The sequence below is a fragment of the Echinops telfairi genome, unplaced genomic scaffold (assembly GCF_000313985.2).
Source record: "Echinops telfairi isolate 266 unplaced genomic scaffold, ASM31398v2 ScPeMD7_7424;HRSCAF=8462, whole genome shotgun sequence".
In the NCBI taxonomy this organism is placed as follows: Eukaryota; Metazoa; Chordata; class Mammalia; order Afrosoricida; family Tenrecidae; genus Echinops; species Echinops telfairi.
In genome coordinates this window covers 89848081-89871318 of record NW_022111324.1, presented here as the reverse complement: position 1 = coordinate 89871318, position 23238 = coordinate 89848081, and the positions used below count along the sequence as shown (strand labels likewise).

General features: G+C 40.7%; 1 protein-coding gene across 6 annotated transcripts in view; it reads left to right on the top strand.

Annotated features, from left to right (window-relative positions):
• The window catches only part of SIPA1L2 (signal induced proliferation associated 1 like 2), a 214692-nt gene that overhangs the window by 157890 nt on the left and 33564 nt on the right, over positions 1 to 23238 (top strand). For all 6 annotated transcript variants that reach the window (XM_045297903.1, XM_004712174.2, XM_045297905.1 and 3 more), the window contains exons 12-17: positions 1112 to 1215; positions 1565 to 1668; positions 3785 to 4173; positions 9794 to 10018; positions 18711 to 18864; positions 21444 to 21663. In XM_045297903.1, the coding sequence (XP_045153838.1) occupies positions 1112 to 1215; positions 1565 to 1668; positions 3785 to 4173; positions 9794 to 10018; positions 18711 to 18864; positions 21444 to 21663 (1196 nt within the window). The remainder of the gene's footprint in view (positions 1 to 1111; positions 1216 to 1564; positions 1669 to 3784; positions 4174 to 9793; positions 10019 to 18710; positions 18865 to 21443; positions 21664 to 23238) is intronic.

Sequence of the window (23238 nt, the reverse complement as noted above, 5' to 3'; positions counted from 1 at the left end):
ACCATCAGAATCAGAGAAAGCAGATTTAGTGTGTGGCAAGCATTTGACATGTCTTTTTTGCTTCCTGCTTGAGAAGAAGTTTGCCTGCCTTGAAGGCTTTTCTATGAACTTGCCCTTGGAGTACGTGCCTGGTTTCCAGGAGGCAGCGCTGACAGAGCCAGGAGCTCTTGTGAACGTAGTGACAGCCACACGGATTGATGCTGAAAACTCAAGGAAGGCATTGAGAGCTTTTAGGGAAGAAAAGGGCAGGTCTCTGTGCATTCCTACTGCTTTTGTTATTTTTTGGAACAGTCATTGCTCCTTGAAGCAGCGTTTAGAGGGCTGGTTTGCCATAGAGTCAATCCTCCCAGGTTTAAAGGTGCTGGATAGGAGTGATTTCAACTAGAGAATGACTGTGACCAAGGAGAAGAGCCATGTGAGAAGAGAAGCTTTATTTCTGATTTCATCTGTATCATGTGAAATTTCTCCCCCTGGGGCCCACTTCTCTTCTGATGTAGGCTTGTAGTCTGAGTTCTATATATTGTGTACCTTATGTAATAGATTGTTTTAAGTGGTTATGTAAACTGCTTTTTCTAAATCAAATTGTAATTTATAAGTACAGAGGAGTTTTTATAGAAATAGAAAAACATTGTCTAGTGTTTCTATGTACCAAAAGAATCACATTGTGATGTGAGAAAACAATGTTTTGCCTTACTTCACCTGTAAGAAGTGTATTTTTATATTTTTGGTTTCCATAAAATAATACCCACCTGGAAGTAGTCTGGATGCAATATATATATATATATATTGCTTGCAGAGAAGTCTCAGGGCCATATATAATAGGCCTGAGAAGAAAAGAACAGTGCGCTCTGTGTTGGCCTTGGAGTCAGCAGGATTTCTTTATCTGTCATCAACGTGCCTCTACTGACCCTTCAGTGGAACCAGATCCCCTAGTTTCACAAATATTAGTGTTTCTGGCAGGACTGGGCTGACAGATACTGCATTTTCCACACGCTAGAAGACAGCTTCTGATCTGGCATTTTCTTTGCATTGCTGATTTACAGCCAAAATCACAGTGGTCACACCAATGGATGGAATGAGCAGAGAGGCTCAAGTGTATGTTTCTTTCCAGGGGCCAGTCTCCTCTGCTACTTGACCACCAGGGCTCAGGCCCTCTGGAGTGTGAAGGGGCCAGGGAGCAGCGAGAGGACATCGTGGAAGGAAGCAGGCACCCTGGTAATAATTCCCAGAGGAGAGGGCCTCCTTTTACAGCCCTCTCTTCTCTTCCCTTGCACATCGCGGTTTATTCCTTCCTTTGGTAGGTTTTCAGGGAGCACCTTTGTGCCTCCTGCTGGCGATCATAAGCCAGTCCCCGACTCGATAGCGGGGTAGCCCTGGTTGATGGCACCTTAGTGGCTTTGAACTTTATTGCACTGATGTCTTTACTTCTAAGACTTGCTCCTGGGTAAGGCCGGCAAGTCCTAGAACAACACATTTGATATGTTTGTACCAAACCTCTGCTCTCCGCTACTCTTTTGCAAGCATTAGAAATTAGATACCCAACTCTTCTCTCTTTATACAACAGAAGCTAAATGGCATGGTCCACCTTCCAAAGTACGGAGTTCCTATAAAGAAAGAGCCCTGCAGAAAGATGGAAGTTGTAAAGATTCTCCCAATAAACTTTCTCATGTAAGTCTTTCATGTGTAAATGAATTGCACCTTTATTCAGGACTAATGCATCACAATGCATACATCACTAGTGTAACACTATTGTCAGGGATTCTTATAGGATGTCTCACCGTTTGTCTCCTAGAGGTAAAGGAAAGGGAAAAAGTTGAGTAGAGCTCCCTCCCCTCCTTCTTGCCCTCATTCATAAAATACCTCAAAGAAAGGTCATACCACAAATCAATGGCAATACCAGGAGTATATTGCCAGGCTTTGATCTTTGATATCCATTGTTGTAGCTATTAAATAATAGTTCCATTTTTAACCTACTAGCCATGCATCCATTTAGGGGCATAACGTAGAGAGGTCAGTGTTGGTTCAGTGGTGTGTGATGTGGTGTGCAGTTACTGCTCCCTGGTCAGTGCTTTGTGCACAGTGGCACATATTCACAGTGGCAAGGCAACAGGCAGCGGGTGTGCACTGTTACAGTAGTGCCTGACCCTTCCCCACGGGGCGGTGCACAGTGAGTTCACTCCTCATGACAATCCTATGAGGCAGACTATGGCCAATGAAGCAAATGTTTCACTTAAACTTGGTAACAGGAATTGTTGATTGTTGCCATATATAGTAAACAATTTCAGTTTGTTTCCCCATGATATCCTTATTGTTTTATTTTTGTTTTTATTCAATACTTTTATTGGGGGCTCTTACTTCTCTTATCACAATCCATACATTCCTCCAGTGTGTCAGTGACATTTGCACATATGCCGCCATCATCATTTTCAAAGCATTCTCTTCCCACTTGAGCCCCTGATAGCTGCTTGCCATTTCTTCACCCCTCCCTCATGAACCCTTGATAAGTTACAGATTATTATTTTCATATCTACCATTATCCGCCATTGCCCCTCACCCACTGTTCCATTGCTCATCCCCCTGAAAGGGGGTTCTATGTTGATCCTTGTGATCGATTCCCCTTTCTCCCCCCACCCTCCCCTAGTCCTCCTGATAGCTCGACTCGCATTGTTGGCCAATTTCAGGTTCTTTTACAGAAGTATTGTGTGCTCCTGCTCCAGACTGTGTCTTTCGGCCCCTCAGTGTGGCATTGGCGAGCCTTCATGTCACCCATTAGCCAGCATGGGCCACCTTTCTTTCCTAACCTGTGACCTGCCCCTGTTCTTGAGTCGGCCTCAGTATCTATTTAAATCCTGCCAGCAAACAGCTCTAACAGTAGTTAAAGTAGAGGGAAGCAGGAAGAAGTATAGACTTTAGAATATTGATGAATGAACGATAAAAAGACCAAGGGTATTTGCCAAAGGATCTGATTGGAGTGAATAAAAGAAGAAAAGGGCCAAACCACAGTTAAATCGATCACGTGCTTGTGTGCGGTATTCTTCAGTCCTTTGCTGTAGCTATCATTCATTTCCCAGGCAAGTAAGAGGGTCCTTATCAGTATGAACACAGTGGACAGACTAGAACACTTACTGTCTTCTGTTTATTTTTATCCTCAAGGTACCCCAGACTCGTTTTCAGACGTAGCTACATGAATAGAAATCCTGTCCCTTGTCATTTGGCACATCATTTAACTGATCTCTCATGGAAAAGTACCTCATGCTTTTATTGTGCTTTGCAACAGCAAAGTACTCTTGTATATAGCTTATTATCTGATTTGTCCCACCCATTAGCCGTGTCAGTTCAGTATTGTAAGCACAGGGTGGTTTGGTGGCTGCCCGAGAGTGCTATCACTGTGACTCAGACCACGGTCTTCTGATCAAAATTCTGAACTGGCCCTCTAGTTATGTAAGGAAGTAATAGTTATGGAACTGTTGTATTGGTAGCAGGATGGTCCACTATCGATTATTTTATTACTAGTGTTACTGTGACAATGTCATTGTGCTTCATGAATAAATAGTTCACCCAGACTTCAAAAGGAGAACTACCCACTGAAGATAAAGTTTAAAAAGTAGGAAACAGGGACTTTTGCATAAAAAGTGAGTTTACCGCTGTCTCACTTGCAGTAGTGAGTGGCTCATGAGAGTCTAGATGAGACCATTTAGGGTTATAGTTTTGTGAATCTGCATGAGAAGAGCGGCCTTTATGAGGAAGGTCCGTTTGAAAGTGTTTGCTTCTCTTTCTTCTCAAGATTGGAGATAAAAGTTGCTCACGTCATTCCAGCAGCAATACACTTTCCAGCAACACCTCCAGCAACAGTGATGATAAGCACTTTGGGTCTGCAGACCTGATCGATCCGGAACTGCTGGGCTTAACCTACATTAAAGGGGCCTCCACGGACAGTGGTATCGACACTACCCCCTGCGTGCCCACGTCGATCCTTGGCCCATTGCACCTGACTGGCAGCAGGTCCATGGTCCACAGCCGGGCCGAGCAGTGGGCTGAGTCTGCTGACATCTCTGGACCTGATGCTGAACAAGTGAAGATGTACGCAGTTCACAGCTACGCCTCTGCCATTTCTGTCAGCAATGCTGCCGAAGGCAGCATAGGCGACCTTAGTGAGCTCTCCTCTCATTCCAGGTGAGTGCTCTGTCATTGCCCTGCTCATCGGCGCAGGTCCTAGGGGTCCAGCCAGGGGAGGGAACGGAGTCGTTTCAAGGCCCTACTGAGTCAATACCTCGGGCCAGATACAAAGGCCAGCAGCATAAACAGGAGGTAGGCCATCACCTGATTGCCTGCTTTCAGATGTGCTGGCTTCTAAAATCTAATTGTGGGTACTGGCTCATTATTAAATTCCCATGTTTGTGATTTTCCTTTCCTATCGCTTACTTTCAATTTGACGGAAGATCAAATGATGATAACAATTGCTCTAGGCAGACCTTTTTTCTCTCTCACACAATTCAGTCTGCTGCCTAACACTCAGATTATAGTAATTAGGGATAATCTTGGTGTTACGTAAGTGTGTAGCTCCTATAGTAAAGGATTATGCATTCTGTCTCTAAGATCTTCATTATAAGGAAGGAAGCTCTAAACTCTTCTATATAACCCTAAGAGTGTTTTTGGGTTAGCAGCTGGATATTTTAAAATTAAAATAAGCTAAATTTAATATATACTCACAAGTGGTTTAAAACTAATCTTTAACATATGTTTGTACCGTGATTTTAAAACTAGTTATTTGTAATTCTTGCCTTTGATTTCACAAAAGGTCTAGGCAAGACAAGTATTTATTCAAGTTTAACTGCGTCCAGTAATTACTCCATGGCAGCTGTGCCACCATTGTCCTTTCTTGCCACGAGGGCCTTCCCAAATCATCTGAGTTACTGCTTGACTTTTCCCCAACAGGCTTTAAAATTGGAGGACAGAGTCAGATGAACTAATACTGGGGATGCTCTCCTACCTACCTGGTGCACTAACATGAACATGTCTGCAAAGGGAGAGAGTCTGAAGGCAACCCTTCCCTCACACCGCCGCCTTTGTCTCACAGCCCTTTCTTTCACCGAGTAGGCCAGGCCCTGTGCAGGGTGGGAGCCAGTCCCATCACAGCACTCAGCTGCAAATGAAGAAAGCTCATCCCCTGAAGAAAAGCCAAGTGGTGTTTACCAGAAGATAGGGCATGGGTTTTAGGTAGCAAAAATTGTAAATGACCACCTCCTATTCTTTCTCCTGTCAGCTGGGACAAACACAGTTTAAAGATTACTTTCAAATTGTCATTCCGACTACATATCATGTAATAATTTGGCTTAAAATATGTATAATAGTAAATAGCTGAAATAATATTTAAAGACGATTAATGACTTTGATGGCCTGGATTGCTCTTATCTTAATTTCAAGGGCAGTTAAAAATGGCCTATATTCAAAAAAAATCTTGAGATTTTACAACCTTCTAATATCTCACGCAAAGTTGAGAAGCTTTGTAAAACAGCTAATCGTATGAAAGGCAAATGTAATTGGCCTAATAAAAATAACTTGGCATTGCTATGGAGTAAATTTCTATGGAAACTGCTTTCAGAGCACACTAATTTATAAACAGAGATAGGGATATGTAAACGCATTCGAAGTAGACTTTCTTAAATACTTTAACCATTCATTAATTTAATGAGTTTAGACTATTAGAAAGCGCATAAAGTGCTGGATTCGATTTCTTGTAGATTTTATATTTTTCCCTACCATGTTTAACTGAGTGTGTGTATAATGTGTGTCTAAACTGAGTGTGTGTTGCAGAAATGGTGGATGTATGTGAGTGAGTAGAGCCCTTTGCCACTTGGTTGCTTTTTACATGTCATGCTTAGTTGAGGATGACTCTGAAATCATTTTCTGACTCTCATTGCAGATTTTTGCTCAATATGGAATTCAAACCATTATGTGTAGTCTTTTTAGTACGTTCTCTTGCCTGTCCCTCAACCTGTGCAAGTGCACTGGAGGACTTTGAATTTGGCTGTTTGCTTTGCTTGCCATGGGAGGAGATAAAAAAAACTTCGCTAATTAAAACATAAAAGACTGACCTATTGAATATCTCCTGCTGAGATTCTGTAAACACTGAAAAGCCCAAATCCCAAAGGAGAAGGCATGGGCCTGCCTGCCTCCGTATCAGCTCCATTCTCCCCTGTCTTCAGATGGCTTAGGTCTATCCAGGCAGAGGTGGGGGCCATCTGCAAGGTTATGGCCTGAAGTAGGTCACACACCAGAAAAACAGAAGCACTCTAGTAGGAGGGAGTGTCAGTGCCAGCCAGCCCAGCTAAAGTCCGACCCCAACCCTCAAAACATGTGTTTCACAGCACTGACCCTGCCTCAACTGTTCATTTGTATTTTGTCTGCGACCCCAAGAATGCAGGCTGGCTCGTTCTTCCTACAGTGTCTGTGTTTTGAGGCTAAAGAGAACTTTGCCCAACACCCTCAGCCTCATCACACTGGCACCTAGAGTGGGGTTCTAGTTCAGCTGCAGTTGCTGTCAAGGCAGTTTGAGTTCATGTCGGCTTCATGTGTGTCAGAGCAGAACTATGCTCCATATTTTTCAACGACTGACTTCCTGTTTAGATTGTCAAGCCTTTCTTCCAAGGCACCTCAGACTTCCAACCTTTCAGTTAGCAATTGTTTCTTGATAGAGTTAATAAACCAAGGCCCCCTCCTTATCTGGGAGGAATACTGGGAGTGGAGTGGAGTCGAGTGGAGTGGAGTCGAGTGGAGTGGAGTGGAGTGGAGCGGGTCAGCTGCTAACCAGGCAGCAGCTCCGTGGGAGAAAGGTAGGACCGTCAGCTCCATTAAGAGAACAGCCCTGGAGACCCTGTGGTTGAGTTCTGTTTTGTTCAACAGACTCCGCGTGTGTCAGAAGGGACTCAGTGGCAATGGGTTTGGTTTCTTATGCTAGTTGAACGGTCTGGAGAAAAAGAAAGTGTATTCCCGGGATCAGCCATTCCCAGTTCATAGTACTGTGAAGTCTCATCAAGTCGGTGCCCACCCATAGCCGCCCTGAGCACAACAGAATGAAACACTGCCCAGCCCGGCACCACCCTTACAGTTGTTCAGTTACAGGTGTCCCGATCCAACAGGTGGTCTACTCTGAAACTTTTTAATGTTTCATGTTTTCTCATTGTAACTTTTCACCACTGCTGCCTCCCAGCCCCTATCCACACACACATAGTTTATTTACCTAATTGCTTTGGGGGGATAAAGTATGTATAGAATTGTTTTTATGGTACAATTTTAGATTTTTACTAAATAGGTGGGGGCGAGTATATAAAACTCTTTACAACAAGCTATACCGGTGTGGACAAAAGGGTAGAGTTGCAGGAATCAACCAGTAAGCAGCAGAAACATATCTCTCCTGCCCCTTCTTGCCACTCCATGCTTTTAATTCAGCAAACACGTTTTCTTTCTTTTTTAAGGGAAGGGCACTTAAAATACAAACAATGTTCATATTAATCTAGCCAAGATTTTACAAAGCAAAATAAATCAACTGTTAGTACAAATGATTGAAACTTGGCAGTCTAATTATAAAATAAGGATGTATTGTAGAAGACTGATTTATGAAAAGTTTATTGCCAACAATGTATAGTGTTGACCAGCTTCAGAGAAAACGTATATACAATGAAGGTACTACTCCTGTATATTACTCATCAAATGGACTATAAAAATCTGTTCTTAGAATAAACCTTAAAATAGTTACTAGCATTAAAAGACATTTTTAATCAAGTCTGAATTAGGAAAATAGTGACTGGATGGCCTCAGGTTAGGGAGCTCTCTGTATGGGCCGAGTTTTATTTCTTGCTTATTCCTTAGTCTGCTCTGAACACTGATTTTTTAGTCCACCAAGCTGGTATTTGACTTGTGTGCACAATGTTGCTGTCCTGGCTCAGAGTTTTGAATACAGGAATCCCACGAATTCTTACTCCGGATACCAGACCTACACTAGTAACTGATTGGCTGCATGGACGTGGGGAAATGTTAGGTTATGTTATTGACTGCTTTTTAATTACTTTTTGATTTTTAAAAATTTCTCCAATAGCCAAAGACTCAAAGATGGATCCATTTATCTTGCTTCCTTCTTCTGAAAGTCTATAAGAAGTCTGTTTTAATATAATTCTTAATTTTAGCTCTTTTTAAAATCCTCCTCAATGCTGTACTATATGCTTTATTTATAGACCTCATAGAAAAGGTATGTGCTGATCAGAAATTAAATTTCATTAGGCAGGGGAAGTTGGTACCTGAGGAAGCTTTTGAATAGCTCGGACTCCCACATATCTTTTTTTCTTTTAACCAGCTATATTTAGGTGCTTTATACATATTAACATATATTCTTTAGAACAACCCTGGGAGGTAAATACTGTTATTCCTCCCCCTTGCACAGATGACAAAACTGAAGGCCTTACACACTGGCATGGGAGTTAGTACTGGATCCCAGGGTGGGTTCTCACATGCTCTTGTGTGCCAAGTTTTCAGCAATTGAAGCACATCTATTGTTTTAAACTCTCTTAAAATTTTCCTTATTTGGACAGTCATTTCTAATTCTATTAATCATTTTTCATCAAACATTATATTGTTGATCTCTTGAATTTAAAGAGATCTGTAGGCTTTTGGATTAAAATACTCCAGCTAATTTTCCTAAGTCAGTCAGTGCCACTCACCCACAGATTTGAGTCTATCCTCTGGCGTTTTCAATGTTGTATTGTTTTAGCACAGGGTTTGGGGAAGTCCATCTTCCTAAATATTCTGTTATTGTGGAATCATACAATAATACAGCAATCACCCGTGTGACTACCCCCAAGTTAGGGATTGAGCAGGACTGGGGCCTGGAAGCTCCATCTGTCTTGACCCAACACAGCCCCTCTCCTTCTCCCAAGAGGTAGCAGCTTAGTGACTTTAGTAGCAATCATCCCTTTACTCTTCTTTATATTTTATAGAGAGTGTCACATTCCTCACAACATATTGTTTAGTTTTTCCTCATTATGAATTATGTTTTTTAATGAGATCGTGTTCAACATGTTTTTTGACTTAATTCACCTAAATTATTTGTAGCCTCACTTTGATTATTCATAGGCTATTTCATTTGTATTCATATTTACTCGTTGGTATCTATTCATGACCTGTGTTGCTATTATTACAGATCTGTCCAGACAATATTCTTATCAATATTTTTACATGTCTCTGGTTGTACATATGCAATCGTTTGTTTAGGCTGGGTACACACAGAAGTGGAATTGCTGTATTTTATGGTGTGCAGGTGCAAACTTTCATTAGATAATGCCCAAACTTATTTCCAAACTTTATACTGCCCACAGCAGGAGGAGAGAGTCCATTGTTGTAGATGCTTACTAAAACTGGGTCTGGTCATATGGTTCCATTTTTTGCCAGTCTCGTGGCTATTTCATCATGTGGTTTAGCTTGATCTTCCCCTGAGGACAATTGAGATTAAACAGCCTCCCTGCAGTTTATTCACTACCTGAGCTCTGTCTTGTCTGAAGTGCCAATTTAAGCATGTTGTCCAGTTTCCTCTTAATTTCCACTGGCCATGATTTTAACATGCTTCCTGCCACGAGTATACAGCTTAGCATGTGTTAAAAAGGAGATTGCATCCACTTTGCCTTGCCCTTCATTTTGCTCATGTAAAAGGAGGGCAGTAAACCACTGTGACTCTGAACTTGGATGTCTGACAATCAGGCTAAAATTTCATTGTATTGTCGCTTTTGTCCATTTTTTTCCTCAGTGGCTCACACCATTCAGGAAGCCCTTCAGCTCACTGTTCCAAAAATGGTGGATCTCTGGATACATCCAAAGTCTACATTGTGTCCCATAGTAGCAGTCAACAGGCACCCGGGCCAGTGTCCAAGCCCTACCACAGACAGGGAGCAGTTAGCAAGTACGTCATCGGTTGGAAGAAGTCGGAAGGCAGTCCACCACCAGAAGAGCCTGAGGTGACTGAGTGCCAGGGGTAAGGGTTTGCTTATTCTTCTCTAGGCAAAAATATACCTTTGGAGGATTGAATATTGCAATTGTATTTTCCTCCTAGGGAAATATATTAACTAAAAAATTGATCACCTAAAAATGTCTTTTTGAAACCTCTTTAAATGCTGACATTTATATTTCTCTTTCACAATCTTCTGTTTTCTTGATTTTTATTTAAACAATTAAAGGAAATCTTTGTTTCTTATTCTTATGTTTAAAAACTGTCTACAATAGAAAAGTCATAATGTAAATTACATTGTGAATGTAATTAAAATTAACATATTACTGGTATGAGTGTATATTCCATGAAAATAGACAAAAGACAGTTTGAATTCCTATATACTGTATATACTCGAGTATAAGCCGAACTGAATATCAGCCAAGGCACCTAATTTTACCACAAAAACTGCATTAAAAATGTGCTGAAACACCAGCCTGACTGACCATGAGGTGCAGAAGGGACCAGTTATCAGACATCAAAGAACTGAAAATCAGATCAGTGGGTGCCCACCTTCCTGATATGATCACTGAAGACAAACGTGTGCATAAGCAAAGGTGGTGAAAAAAGCTGATGGTGCCAGACTATCAAAAGATATAGCATCTGGGGTCTTAAAGGCTTGAAGATAAACAAGCGGCCCACTGGTTCAGAAGCAATAAAACAACATGGAAGAAGCACAACAGCATGTGTGACCATGAGCTGTTGAAGGGATCAGGTATCAAGCATCCAAGAACTAAAAATTATATCACTGTAAAGGTGGGTGAGTGCAGAGTGGAGACTCAAAACCCATCGGTGGACAACTGAACACCCCCTTACTGAGGGGTTGTGGGGAGGAGACAAGCCAATCAGGGTGCAGGGTAGCAACGATGAAACGTATAACTTTCCTCTAGTTCTCTAATGCTTCCTCCCCACCACTATCATGATCCCAATTCTACCTTACAAATTTGGCCGGACCGAGGATGTGCATTGGTACAGATAGCAACTGGAAACACAGGGAATCCAGTATAGATGACTCCTTCAGGACCAGTGGTGAGATGGGCGATGCCTGGAGGGTGAAGGGAATGTGGGGTAGAAAGGGGGAACCAATTACAAGAATCTAAGTATTGCCTCCTCCCTGGGAGATGGACAACAGAGAAGAGGGCGGAGGGAAACATTGGACTGGGTAACTTATGACAAAACTCTAATAATTTATGAACTATGAAGGTTTCATGAGGGAGGGAGGAGTGAGGAGGGAGGGGGGAAATGAGCAACTGATATTAGGGGCTAGAGTGGAAGGCAACTGTTTTGAGAATGATGAGGGTAACAAATGTGCATATGTGCTTGACACAATGGATATATGTATGGACTGTGATGAGAATTGTACGAGTCCCCAATAAAATAATTGGAAAAAAATGTGCTGAAAAACTCGGCTTATACACGAGTATATACGGTAGTTAAGTTTTGCTATTGGAATTACAGCATAAAAGGAAAAGTATTCTCCCTAATATTTCCATGACTTTGACTTCCCTTTTGGCTGTCAAGTGTTTGGTGTCAGGTAACTAGGGATGCTTTGTATCTGAAATGCTTGTGAAAAATGGACGGATAGCTCTGTGAACAGAAAAAAGAACATTCTATGGGCGACTCAGTGCAGTTTAGCTGTTGCTTTGCTTCTTTTTTAAAGGGTTAGATCATCACATCATTGTATTGGACTGTGCCTGCATACACTGGAATTGTACTTCAGATGCATGTGATGGGTTGTGCTCACACAAACATGTGTGCATGTACATATGTGCAATGATGCCTCTTTAGAGATCTCTGCTAGGTTTTTTAAGCATGGTCAATGACCGAACATTGCTTTTTTCTTTGAAAAAATAATCTAATATCTTAAATATTGTTCATAGTGCCTTCAAAACTAAAAGTCATTTTATGTTAAGATTGAACATGTAGTTAAAAGACATATCATGTTAGTAATTGTAATGAGTAGTCTACAAATAATTTTTATATTGATAACTAAACCTTTTTATTGTGCATATGGATTTCATAATGATAGGCTGATATTTTATCTATGAGGGTTTTTTGAGAATTTCCTAGTGTGTCACATAAATTCACTGCCGGCCTCTCAGGCTCTATAAAATAATTTTCTAAGCATCTTATACATAGGTGTAAATACTGTGTAAAGAGAAGGGCTTTCCATAGGAGTCAGAGCGATGTGAAAGGGGCTTGTACTGGCAGATTTCGCTAGGGGATATTCAACATAATCATTTCATCAGGCGGGTTTTAGGACACTGACTTGAAATCAAAGAAAGGCACACAGGAACATTATGAGAAATGTTTTCTTGTCTCTGGATATCCTTCTATGCACACGGACCCAGGGTGAAATACAAAAGAGACTGCGAGCCCAAACTATCCCTTAAGATCACCCGTTAGTGAAATAACAGACTAGCACACAAAATAAAGGATCTTATCCAGAGTACGGTGCCCTATCTATGTGAGACAAAAAAGCCAACATGTGAGACTTAAAGCCAAGATGAAACCATAGGGCGCAGTGAAACTAGAGTCATAGAAAAAGAACAACCAGAACTTAATTCAAGAGAATGTTGATACAGTGTGGAAAATGCACCTAATGTCACTGAACAATGTGTATAGAAATTTTCAAATGGGGAATTATTTTGCTGTGTAAAATCATTGAAAATGCAATAAAATATTACTTTAAAATAAATACAAATTAATTCAAAATGTAACTACAAGGGGGACAGGGAATGTATTCCTGGGGAAGACACTGACCTTGAGATTCTGGCAGACCCTAGGATGCTGAGAGCAGGTTACAGGGTCCTGCACATCTTCACTGGCACATATTGAGAAGTCATTTGGTCCCACCCCAGTTTTATGGAAAAGGCATCGAGCTCTGAGTAGTTATGTATGGTGAGAGGGTATACACCTTTCCTGATTTTAAACCTTGTTCTGTTCCCAAAACTGCCTCTTGATCCATGTACAAATTCCTCATGAGCACGATGAAGATTTTCAGAATTCCTCTTCTTCTCAAGATTAGCTAGAGTTTGTCTGACTCACAAAGTCAAATTCCTTTACATAGTCAGTAAAAGAGAAGTAAACATCTTTCTGATATTCTCTGAGCCAAGATCCATCTTATATCAGCAATGGTATTCCTTGTTCCACATCCTCTTCTGAATCTGGCTTGAATTTCTGGCAGCTCCTTGTCAGTGTACTGCTGCAACGATTGTTGAATGATCTTCAGCAACATTTTACTTGCATATGTTATTAATGGTGTTGTTATAGATTTGCACATCCTGTTGGGTCACGTTTCTTTGGACTGGGTACAAATCTGGATCTTTGACAGTTTGTTGGCCGGGTTGCTGTCTTCCAAATATCTTGGGATAGATGAGTACTTCAAGTGCTTCATCAGCCAGTTGAAACTTCTCAATCGGTATTCCATCAGTTTCCTAGGGCTTGTTTTGGCTAATGCCTTCAGTGCAGCTTGAACTTCCTTTCTCAGTATCATTGGTTCTTGATCATATGCTACCTCTTGAGATGGTGGCGAGGTAACTAGTTATTTTGGATACAGCGACTCTATGTACTCTTTCCATCTTCTTCTCAGACTTCCTGCATAGTTCAGTCTTTTGTTCTAATCTTTCAATATGACAACTAGAGACTTGATTTTTTTGGGCTTGAGTTCTTTTAGTTTAAGATATGCTGTGTTCTTCCTTTTTGGTTTTCTAACTCTAGGTCTTTGCACATTGCATTAAAATATTTGATGTTGTCTTTTCAAGCCGCCATTTGAAAATGTCTAGTCTGGTCTTTGACGTCGTCATTTCTTCCATTTGCCTTAGTTACTCTACAATTAAGAGCAAATTTCAGTCTCTTCTGATACTGATATTGAGCTTCTCCATTGTGTCTTCCCACAGATGTTGTCAATTTGATTTCAGTGTATTCCATTTGGAGAAGCCCATGGTGTAGTTGCCTTTTGTGTTGTTAATAAAAGGTATATTGTATGAATTAGACATTGGTCTTGCAAAACTCTATCATGCAAATTTCCAGCATTGTTGCCATCACCAAGTCCTTATTTTCAAACTATTACTCCTTGCTCTTTGTTTCCAACTTTTGCCTTCCAATCACCAATAATTATCAATGCATTTTGATTGAATGTTTGATCAATTTCCAATTGAAGTCATTAGTAGAATTCTTCAAATCCTTCATCACTAACTTCTGTGCTTGGTGCATCAATTCAAATAATGTTGTATTAACTGAATTTCCTTCAAGCCGATTAGATATAATCCTATCACAGACAGCATTGTTTTTGAAATGTTCTTTTGACAATGAATACAATGCTATTGTGTTATTCCCAGCATAGTACACCACTTTATTATCTGATTCAAAATGACCAGGACCAGTCTATTTCAGCTCAGCGAGGGCTATGCCATCCATTTCATTTGTGACAACTTCCAATTTTCCTATATTCATACTTTACATTTTCCAATGTCTGATCATTAGCAAATGTTTGCAGCTGTATCTCTTTATCTTGAATTATGGCCCATCAACAAATGAAGGTCCTGAAGGCTCCCCTCCCAGACACTTTACCTCACTCATGTCACCATGGCTGTCTCCATTCCTAGAAAGCACCTCCTGGTCAGTCACATTGAGTGCCCTGGTCAATTCTGACTCAGAGCAGCTCTGTAAGTCCAGAAGGAACTGCTCCTGTGAGTTTCTGTGAGTCTTTCCAGAAGTAGAAAGCCTCATCTTTCTCCGGAAGAGTGGCAGGTGGTTTCAAAATGCTGATTCGTGGTTAGCAGCCCAGTGAGTATAACCAATAAGGATATATAAATACAATTGGTAAAAAAAATGCTACAAAATCATAGAAACTTGTTTTAAACAAAAATATAAAAATCTTGAAGCTATTTTTTTCCCAGCATATTCTCCATCTAGGTCTGTACACTATTTTTTAAAATTTTAACAGAGTTATTTACATACAATTCATATCACACAATCATTAGTTTAAACATATTTAAAAGAATTGGGCAATCATCACCACAATCGACTTTAGAACATTTTCTTCTTCTACTTATCAGAGAGAAACCTCAATGGAAAAGATCACAGAAATAATAAATCTAAAACAAATTTTAAATGGATTAGAAAGAAGAAAAATGATAAGGTGTGGATTTTACCCTAAGTAAATCTGCATTAATGTGCTTACCATTCCCTTTGCATAATAACAAGGCCATTCAAATCCTTGGCCCTTGGTCAAAGGAGATTCACTGGAAAGTTAATCCTCATGGGGACCATGCAAATAGATTTGGGACTTTCAACCATAGCCTTCTGCAAACGTGCTCAGAATTAAAGCTAATCCAGTTCCCTCCTCAGCTCTTGGATTTTATTATTTACAGTTCTTTGATCTGGCAGGTTGGTATGATTCTTCCATGTAGATTAGGCTGACATCTCATTTAAAAGGCTGCTTGTTTTAAAACAAGCCTTTAATATCCCTGATGCTATTCTTTCTCATAGCTAGGCACCATGTGATTTGTTCACTTCTCTTTGCAATATTATCCGTATGTCCAGTGATCTCTCCAGGAGGGAAAATATGGAGTAGGGCTACATCATAAGAACTAATGTCTTAGATTAGGTCTACAATTAAGTGTGAGTTTAAAATCTGTTCTATATCTATGATTTCTATATGCCCTTGGTCCACTTTAGAGACATCATTATCCTTTAATTAGGGAGCATTTTAAATAATCCCCATGAGGCCTGTTGTAATTCTATTGATAGTGCCATTCGTTAATTTAGCCAGTGTTGGTGGAATTTCAAATACTGTTTAGACATCATATTGAAGGGTGGAGATAAAGAAAAACTTTCAAAGGCAGAGCTATGCCTGCTAGACTAAGATATGCCAGAAAAAAAATTCAAAGACGGCATGAAAATAGTGAGTATATAGTACTCACAAGCTGCCATTCATTTGACACCCACAAAAGAGATCTGAACCAAAGTTCAACAAACTCTGAATCCACAACCTTGAGATAACAATCATCTACTTTCTTATCCTCAGACGTTTTAGCTTTAAATTTAAGCGAGTATTTTAGTTCCTTAAATCTGCTACCAGCAAGTTTAAGGTAAACTCCAGTTCGCTTAGTGGGGTTTCTGAATCAGAGCCTCCTGGTTTGAAGGGTGGGATGTACTTTGTAAGGACAGAGTCTAAAGTCCGAGTTGTTGATAGCTGTACACGTCTTAAGACAATGTTTTCATCTCTTTAATGTTTCCCTGGAGAATTCTGCGCTCTTTGATTTAGACCACATCAAAACAACAGTTTTGGCATCCTCAAGGGACTCAAATCATGTTCCTTTTAAATGTTCTTTGTATTTGAGAAGTTAAAAAGGAGTCTAACGAGGTAAGCTCAGGGCTGCAAGGTGGATGGGGTAAGGTATTCAACTGAAATTCTTCTAGGACAGCACTTGCTGTCTGCAAGAACATGTAGGTGCCTTGCTATGATTGGGGAAAACAAAAGCACCCTTACTGCTGCTTTCCTGCCTTTTCCTCACCAACATAGTTTTTGCTTTTCTTAAGACTTCTTCATCCCAAGTCCTTGGCGAAAATCTATCACGATTGCTCTTTTGAAATCTCAAAAGAGCAGTCACCATAACTTTCTGGGCCAACTTCTCTGCCTTTAATTTAACTGGCCCCGTAGATCTCCTTAGAAGGCACCATTCTGATTGAACCATTTTTAAGGCATCATTAAAAGACAAGTGTATTACTCAGAGAACTTACCTGTAGCCATCCACTGATCACAAAGGTGTGTTTATGTGCATTTTGTTTAGAATAAAGCTGTACCTGTATAAACTGGAATCCTAGTAGCAGTGTTTTTAATTTATCCTCATATGTAAGGGTTTTCTGTAAAGAGTTTTTTGAAAAATTGAGTTATAATATAATTTAACTTTCCACAAACTTTTTCATATATATAAATTTACTTCAGGGAAATGGCTAACGCAATTGTGAACACTGGCAAGTCCCAGGCCAACGATCAGGCAACAGACTAAAAATCTCTGCTATCTCACACAGTTGTTAAGGATGATGGACCCAAAATCTGCAGATCTGGCATCAGGCTGGAGGCCTCTGATGGCTCGTGGGTTGCAGAGACTGTTGACTCGATAATGCTCAGGTCAGGAACCAGGCCAGAGAATTCTGAAGGCTCCCATCCTAAGAATCAGAGGGCAGGTGACGAGAAGAATATAAGGCCAAAAAAAGAGAGATTTTTCTAGAACATCTATTTATATACTGGAGGCAGGCCACTCCCCTAAGAAAGTTCTTGTTCACCTATTTACTGTTTACGTCCGATCCAAATGGAAGGTGATTAGATAGTGTTTGCCAAACCACTGAGAATAATAGTCTACCTAAATTGACGCATAACATCAACCATATCAGACCTGTTGGTTTTCCAGTGATAGATGCTGCGCTTTGGGGGCACTTCTTGGACATACTATTCATAAACTTTACAGTGTTGGTTATATGGCTTTTTTGCAGAGCTCTCCCAGGGCTTGGCATCCCGGTAGCTACCATTTTAATTGTCATTTTATTCCACAAGCAAGGCACATCTTTAATTTTTTCCCCCAAGTTGTTAGAAGCTTCTTTTTACAGAAACTCATTGTTCATGTTGTCAGCATTGGCTACACTTCAAGAACTGAGAAGTGCAAAAAAGCCTGTCCCGCCTCAGGAATCAAGCAAACATTCCAGAGATTTTCAGAGAAAGCAATCTTAATTGTGAGCATTTCTGTGTGGTTTTGTATTAAAACGATTTCCCAGTGAGCTGGCCCACCTGTGATGAGGTAGCCTGGCTTCTGAAGTAAAGTCATCTCCAGGGCCCATGAGGACCTGTGGGTGATCTTCTGTGGCTTGCCGCTGGAGACAACCTTCCCAGAGTGTAACTCCGAAGCACCGCGTGGTGAAGAACGCTGGCCTCCACTGGCAGTACAGGGCTTGTTTCCCATTGTCTCCAGCAGCATTCGTGGCTCGGGTTGCATTTTCAGAATAACTCTGTTTAAAATGACTCCCCTGTTTCCTCTCTGGAAGAGAGCTGAAAACAATAATTCAGCTTGACAGTTTTTTGTTGTCCGTAAATACATATTTATACACTGATAATTAAGGCAGGCAGCTGCTTTATTTATTCAAACAGCTTTGTGGAATTGCTGATAATAAAACATGCTTGGCACCCGCCAGGGTTGATAACTCTTAAACCCCCAGCCCCTCTCTTGGGTGCCTCTGTGTTGCCAGGGTAAGATATGGATCTGGTTGTCCAGCCTCAAGAGAAAAGTGGGCTCATGTTTCTGAGAAGCACCCAAGTTGCTTCAAAAGATATATGATAATCTCTGATGAATTATTAAAACTGTGTTTTCTGACACAGCTTTGGAAAGGGAAAATGCAACCTTATTTTTTAAGTTGACTGGGTTTCCTATGTCCTGGGCTTTGGAGATCGAATTTGTTTCTGAAATACTAAGAATTCTAACTTTGTGTTTCAACACATTTCACAAATGTAAAAAGGCATAGGAATTCTGAGCAAATGTAGCAAAAATGAACCAATTTAAAATTATATGCCTGTGTTAGTGACTGTTGGAGCCGGTTACTATACTTTACTTCATAATGCTATAGGCACTTTGAAAACAGGCTAACCAAATCTCGTAATTTCAGTTCTGCTTTATTTTAACAGAATATATAATGAATTGGATACCATGGCTATAGCAAGTCCACATCCGTCAGTGGGAGGAGATGCCGTTTCAGAAACTCCACATGTCTTGTCAAAAGAAGATTTCCTGAAGTTGATGCTTCCAGATAGCCCCTTAGTGGAGGACGGAAGAAGAAAGGTTACCTACATTTGGGGGGCTTTGGAGTGACTAGAACTCGCACGTGCGCACGGGCACACACGCGCACACACATGCGCGCATCTAAAACAGCCTGAGATTGCCCTGAGTGCTTTCCTGTGCGCTTACTCACTCTTGACCCTTAAGCTACTCTGTGGGGCTGACATATCTGATCATTTAAAAAGTTATAAGTCATCAGAGAAACCCTAATCACGGGTCACAGAGTTTAAGTTGGAGTATTTAAAATGGGGGAGAATGGGCCTAAATCCAGGTTCCTGTTGTTTTTATCTGTGTACTTTGAGTTACTTTACCTGTCCACGTCTGTTGTCCTCTAAAACACAGAGACGCTCTATTGCGGAGGCATAGGAAAGAAGATAACATATGTCGAACCTAGTACAGAACCTGTACGTAATTAGTGATCAAAAAGTAACGAATTCCAAACCTGAAGTAGCACTTCAATTCCACGCACCTGCTTATTCATCCTGATCTGTTTCCTCTGCCGTGGCAGGCTGCCCGTCCTCAGTGTAACTCTACCCCGGAAGTGGACTGGAGTTACTATGGGCATTAGAAATAGGGGAGGGCATGCATGCTACTTTGTTGGAAGTATGCACACACCACAGTGAAGGCCATCTGTGTGGTTTATAAAGCAGCCTCAGGTCCAGTGGCATGCCTTCTTTAGTCTCTTTGTAATGATCCTTGATAAGGTCAGCGTTGTGAGTGCTATGATTACTATGAGTTTCATTATTACTGCACCCTTAAACCCCAAACCAAACTCACTTCCATCGAATCAATGCTGACCCATAGCAACCCTGTAGGATGTTAGGCCAGGGTAGAACTGCCCCCAGTGAATTGTTGCTGTAACTCTTTGTGGGAGTAGAAAGTGCCGTCTTTCTCCTTTGAAGCAGCTGGTGGTTTCAAACTGCTGACCTTGTGGTTAGCAGCCCAATGCAAAACTACTATGCCACCAGGCCTCCTCAGAAAATATGAAAAGCCACGTGGAGAAAGAGGAGGCCATTTGCTCTCATACAGATTTACAAAGCCTTAGAAAGCAGATGCAGGGTTTCTGTGAGTCAGCATCAACCTGTTGGCCGTGTGGTGGTTACAGGTTATTAGCCCCTTGTCTTCTTCGTGCAACTCACTGAGACCCCAAATGGTAAAAGGTTAGCTCCCAAAGAAATGCTGTCAGCAACAGGAATAAAATGCAGATATTCTCATTCCGAATTCAGTGCTCCCGCTTGTTCACATGTCAAGGTGGGAGGAGTAAAAATCAAGACATTGCTAGACCATGATCAAGGTGGAAGCAAGCCTTTGGGCTTTTGTCTTCCCTATAATAAAATAATAATATTGCAGTTAGCCTATTTGTGTTCTTACAGTAACAGTCTAATTAGATTTTACCTTGAAGCCATTTTAATCTATGTGCTTCTAATCCTATTGTAAAGGACTTGCAAGTCATGTGGTAAGAGGGAATCCCATAAAAAGTGAATTATGAGTCTTCTTTTTGAACTTGTCCTAATCATGTACATGGTGCTGTACAAACTTGGGTGCAACAGCAGATTTGTACAAAAAGTGCTAACTCCTTTTCTTTTCCAGGGAGTGAACTTTTTCTTGGCGTCCGTTGTATTTTCTTCTAAGATAAATTACCTTTCTATGATGTAAATTTAACTTTGAAATTCACACACATTAGAGTACCATTCATCAGTAGGGAAGCTTTGGCAGAATGGAAGGAACACATACAATAGACATATTTTTAGCCTTCTTGTTGCATTCCAAAATGTAAATAGCCATTTCTATATTTGTTTGATGTGAACCTTCTTGCTTTTGCTATTGTTGATGTAAAAGGAACAGAGTTCAACCTGCAGAGGAAAAAGTTGGAAATTTGATTGAATTTTTCACCAGCTTTTGAAAACTTTCGTTTGTAGTAAGATTTATCTTCATGCTGTCTGTGAGTTCACACACGGTCACGTAATGATTCTTTTAAATCTGGTTTAAATTGCTATGAGCCAGTGTTCAGCCATTGTGATCTAGTGGACTGGATCACAAGTCGCTTTAAATGGACAGTAAGATTTTATTGGACTGAAAATATTTTTCTTGAACCATTTATATGGTCTAGAAAGATGCAGTGTTCAAAATAAGTTGTGTTATTATTTAGATTAGCTTGAACCTCACATGCGCTTGATTGGCACACAAAAATTGCCTAATATTAAGATATAGTCATTTCAAATTAAAATCAAGCTGGCACTGTGTGACTAACTGTTGCTTGAAATGGCAATCTTACGTATTTCCAGGAGTCATCACTGCTATCAGGTCATGGAGGTTCCATTTAGCATTTAAGAATTAATAATGCTATGCATGTGTAATTCATGATAGTATTTCACAGAATGTCAAAGTAGGCAAACATTAAAATCCAATCACTGCACTGAAACACCTCATGATTCGTTGTACTTTTAAGCTACTGAGGATAAACCCAAAGGTATCGCAGTAGTAGGGGAATGCATTGTATTTCATGAAATAAATCCAAGTTTTTAGTTTTTAACATATCTTTTCTTCTCCCCACCACCTCCTTTTTGTTTCAATGCACCTAGTTTCTGTTTTATGGGAACCTGTCTCCAAGAAGGTCGCTGTACCGCACGCTCTCGGATGAGAGTATCTGCAGTCATCGGAGAAGCTCTTCTTTTGGCAGTTCTCGGAGTTCTGTGCTGGATCAAGCCCTGCCCAATGACATTCTCTTCAGCACCACCCCGCCCTACCACAGCACCCTCCCTCCCAGGACCCAGCCTGTGCCCAGCATGGGGAGTCTAAGAAGTAAGTGAGTTGGCACACTGTGCCCAGAGCAAGCTTCGTGGATAGCCTCTGTGGTGTAATGGCTTCTTCAGATTTTATGTCTCTTAAAGGTGTTATGTTTTGTTTTGATTGGTTTATCCGTACTTTTCAAAGATGATAAAATCCAAAATAAATAGAGTCAGCAGCATCCAAAATAAATAGGGTAAGCAGCATTGTTTTTCCAGGTTAACTATTCTAACCATAGCCCAGCTGCCTAACGCTTTATTGAAAAGAAGACTGTGAAGTGGGGGATGGGTTTTTCACTGGGAAAAGAACAAAGTTTAGTTTTGTATTTCTACATGTTCTTGAAATTAATTGCAGGGAAAATCAGAAGGTTTTGCTACTAGCATTCTAGTTCATACACCCACACGTTTATTCCCGACAAACTGTTTATACTTGTCTCTGGGATCAAGTACAGAGCTGCAGTAGCTGCAGACACGTTTTCTCAGTAATTCACTTGTCCTAGTCTCCTTAGGATGCTTTCCAAAAAAAAAAAGTCCAATCCAAATAATGGCTTCCTAGGGGATCTGCAGGCTAGTTATATTAAAAGCACAGAGGTCAGCCCAGATGGTACGGTGACTGCTTTTTGAGATTCCAAAAGGGAGATCTTGATTGATTTTCTTCAAGGACACAGCATAGGACGATCACAGGGTTTCCTAGGAAGGAGTCCTTAGACTTTAAGAGCTGCATTGGTGAGAAAAACGGCCAGGAAAGGTACATGGAGGGTTTGGTTTTGTTTTTCTATCCTGACAGCTTATCTGCTCATTCTTCAAGGGGAGCAAGGACCTCCTAGGAGAATTTCATTCGGAACCCTTACTGCACCCACCCTACAGATAGCATCTTTTAGACGTCTTTTTATTTCCCAACTCAACATTGAAAAGGAAAATGGCTTGGGTCCCTTCAGTGTGCCAAGCGTGCTGTTTTGATGTGGTGTAAATCAAAGATTACAGAACTCTTCGGGAGGGAGAGAGAAGGAAAAAGCTTTCAGAAGTTTATAGACATAAATAGAGTGTATGTCCAGAAATAATAGCTTCACATTTTTGATATATTTATTTAATACAGGTTTCTATGATTTTATAGCAATAATTTTTAAGTTACCTTACTACTCATTGGGCTACTTATTGCATGGTTAGTGGTTCAAAGCCACCAACCATCCAAGGGAGAAAGATAATGCTTTTGATCTTATAAAGATATTTTAAAAACAAACTTATTGCCATTAAATCAGTTTCAGGTCATAGTGACCGGTAGAACAGAGTAGAACTATCCCTAAAGGCTTCCAAGCCTGCAAATCTTTATAGAGTAGAAAGCTTCACCTTTATCCCTTGAAGCAGCTGGTGGTTTCAAATGGCTGATCTTGTCGTAGCAGCCCATCAAATAGCCCACGATATATCAGCGCTCCTGGGACCCAAAGGGCAGCTGTACTCTGCCCTATAGGCTTGCTATGCTTTCGAATTGACATGATGGCAGCGCGTGCGTGCGCGTGTGTGTGTGTGTGTGTGTGTGTGTGTGTGTGTGTGTTTTCACACACCTGGTAAGTGAATGGTCACCTCAGTGCCC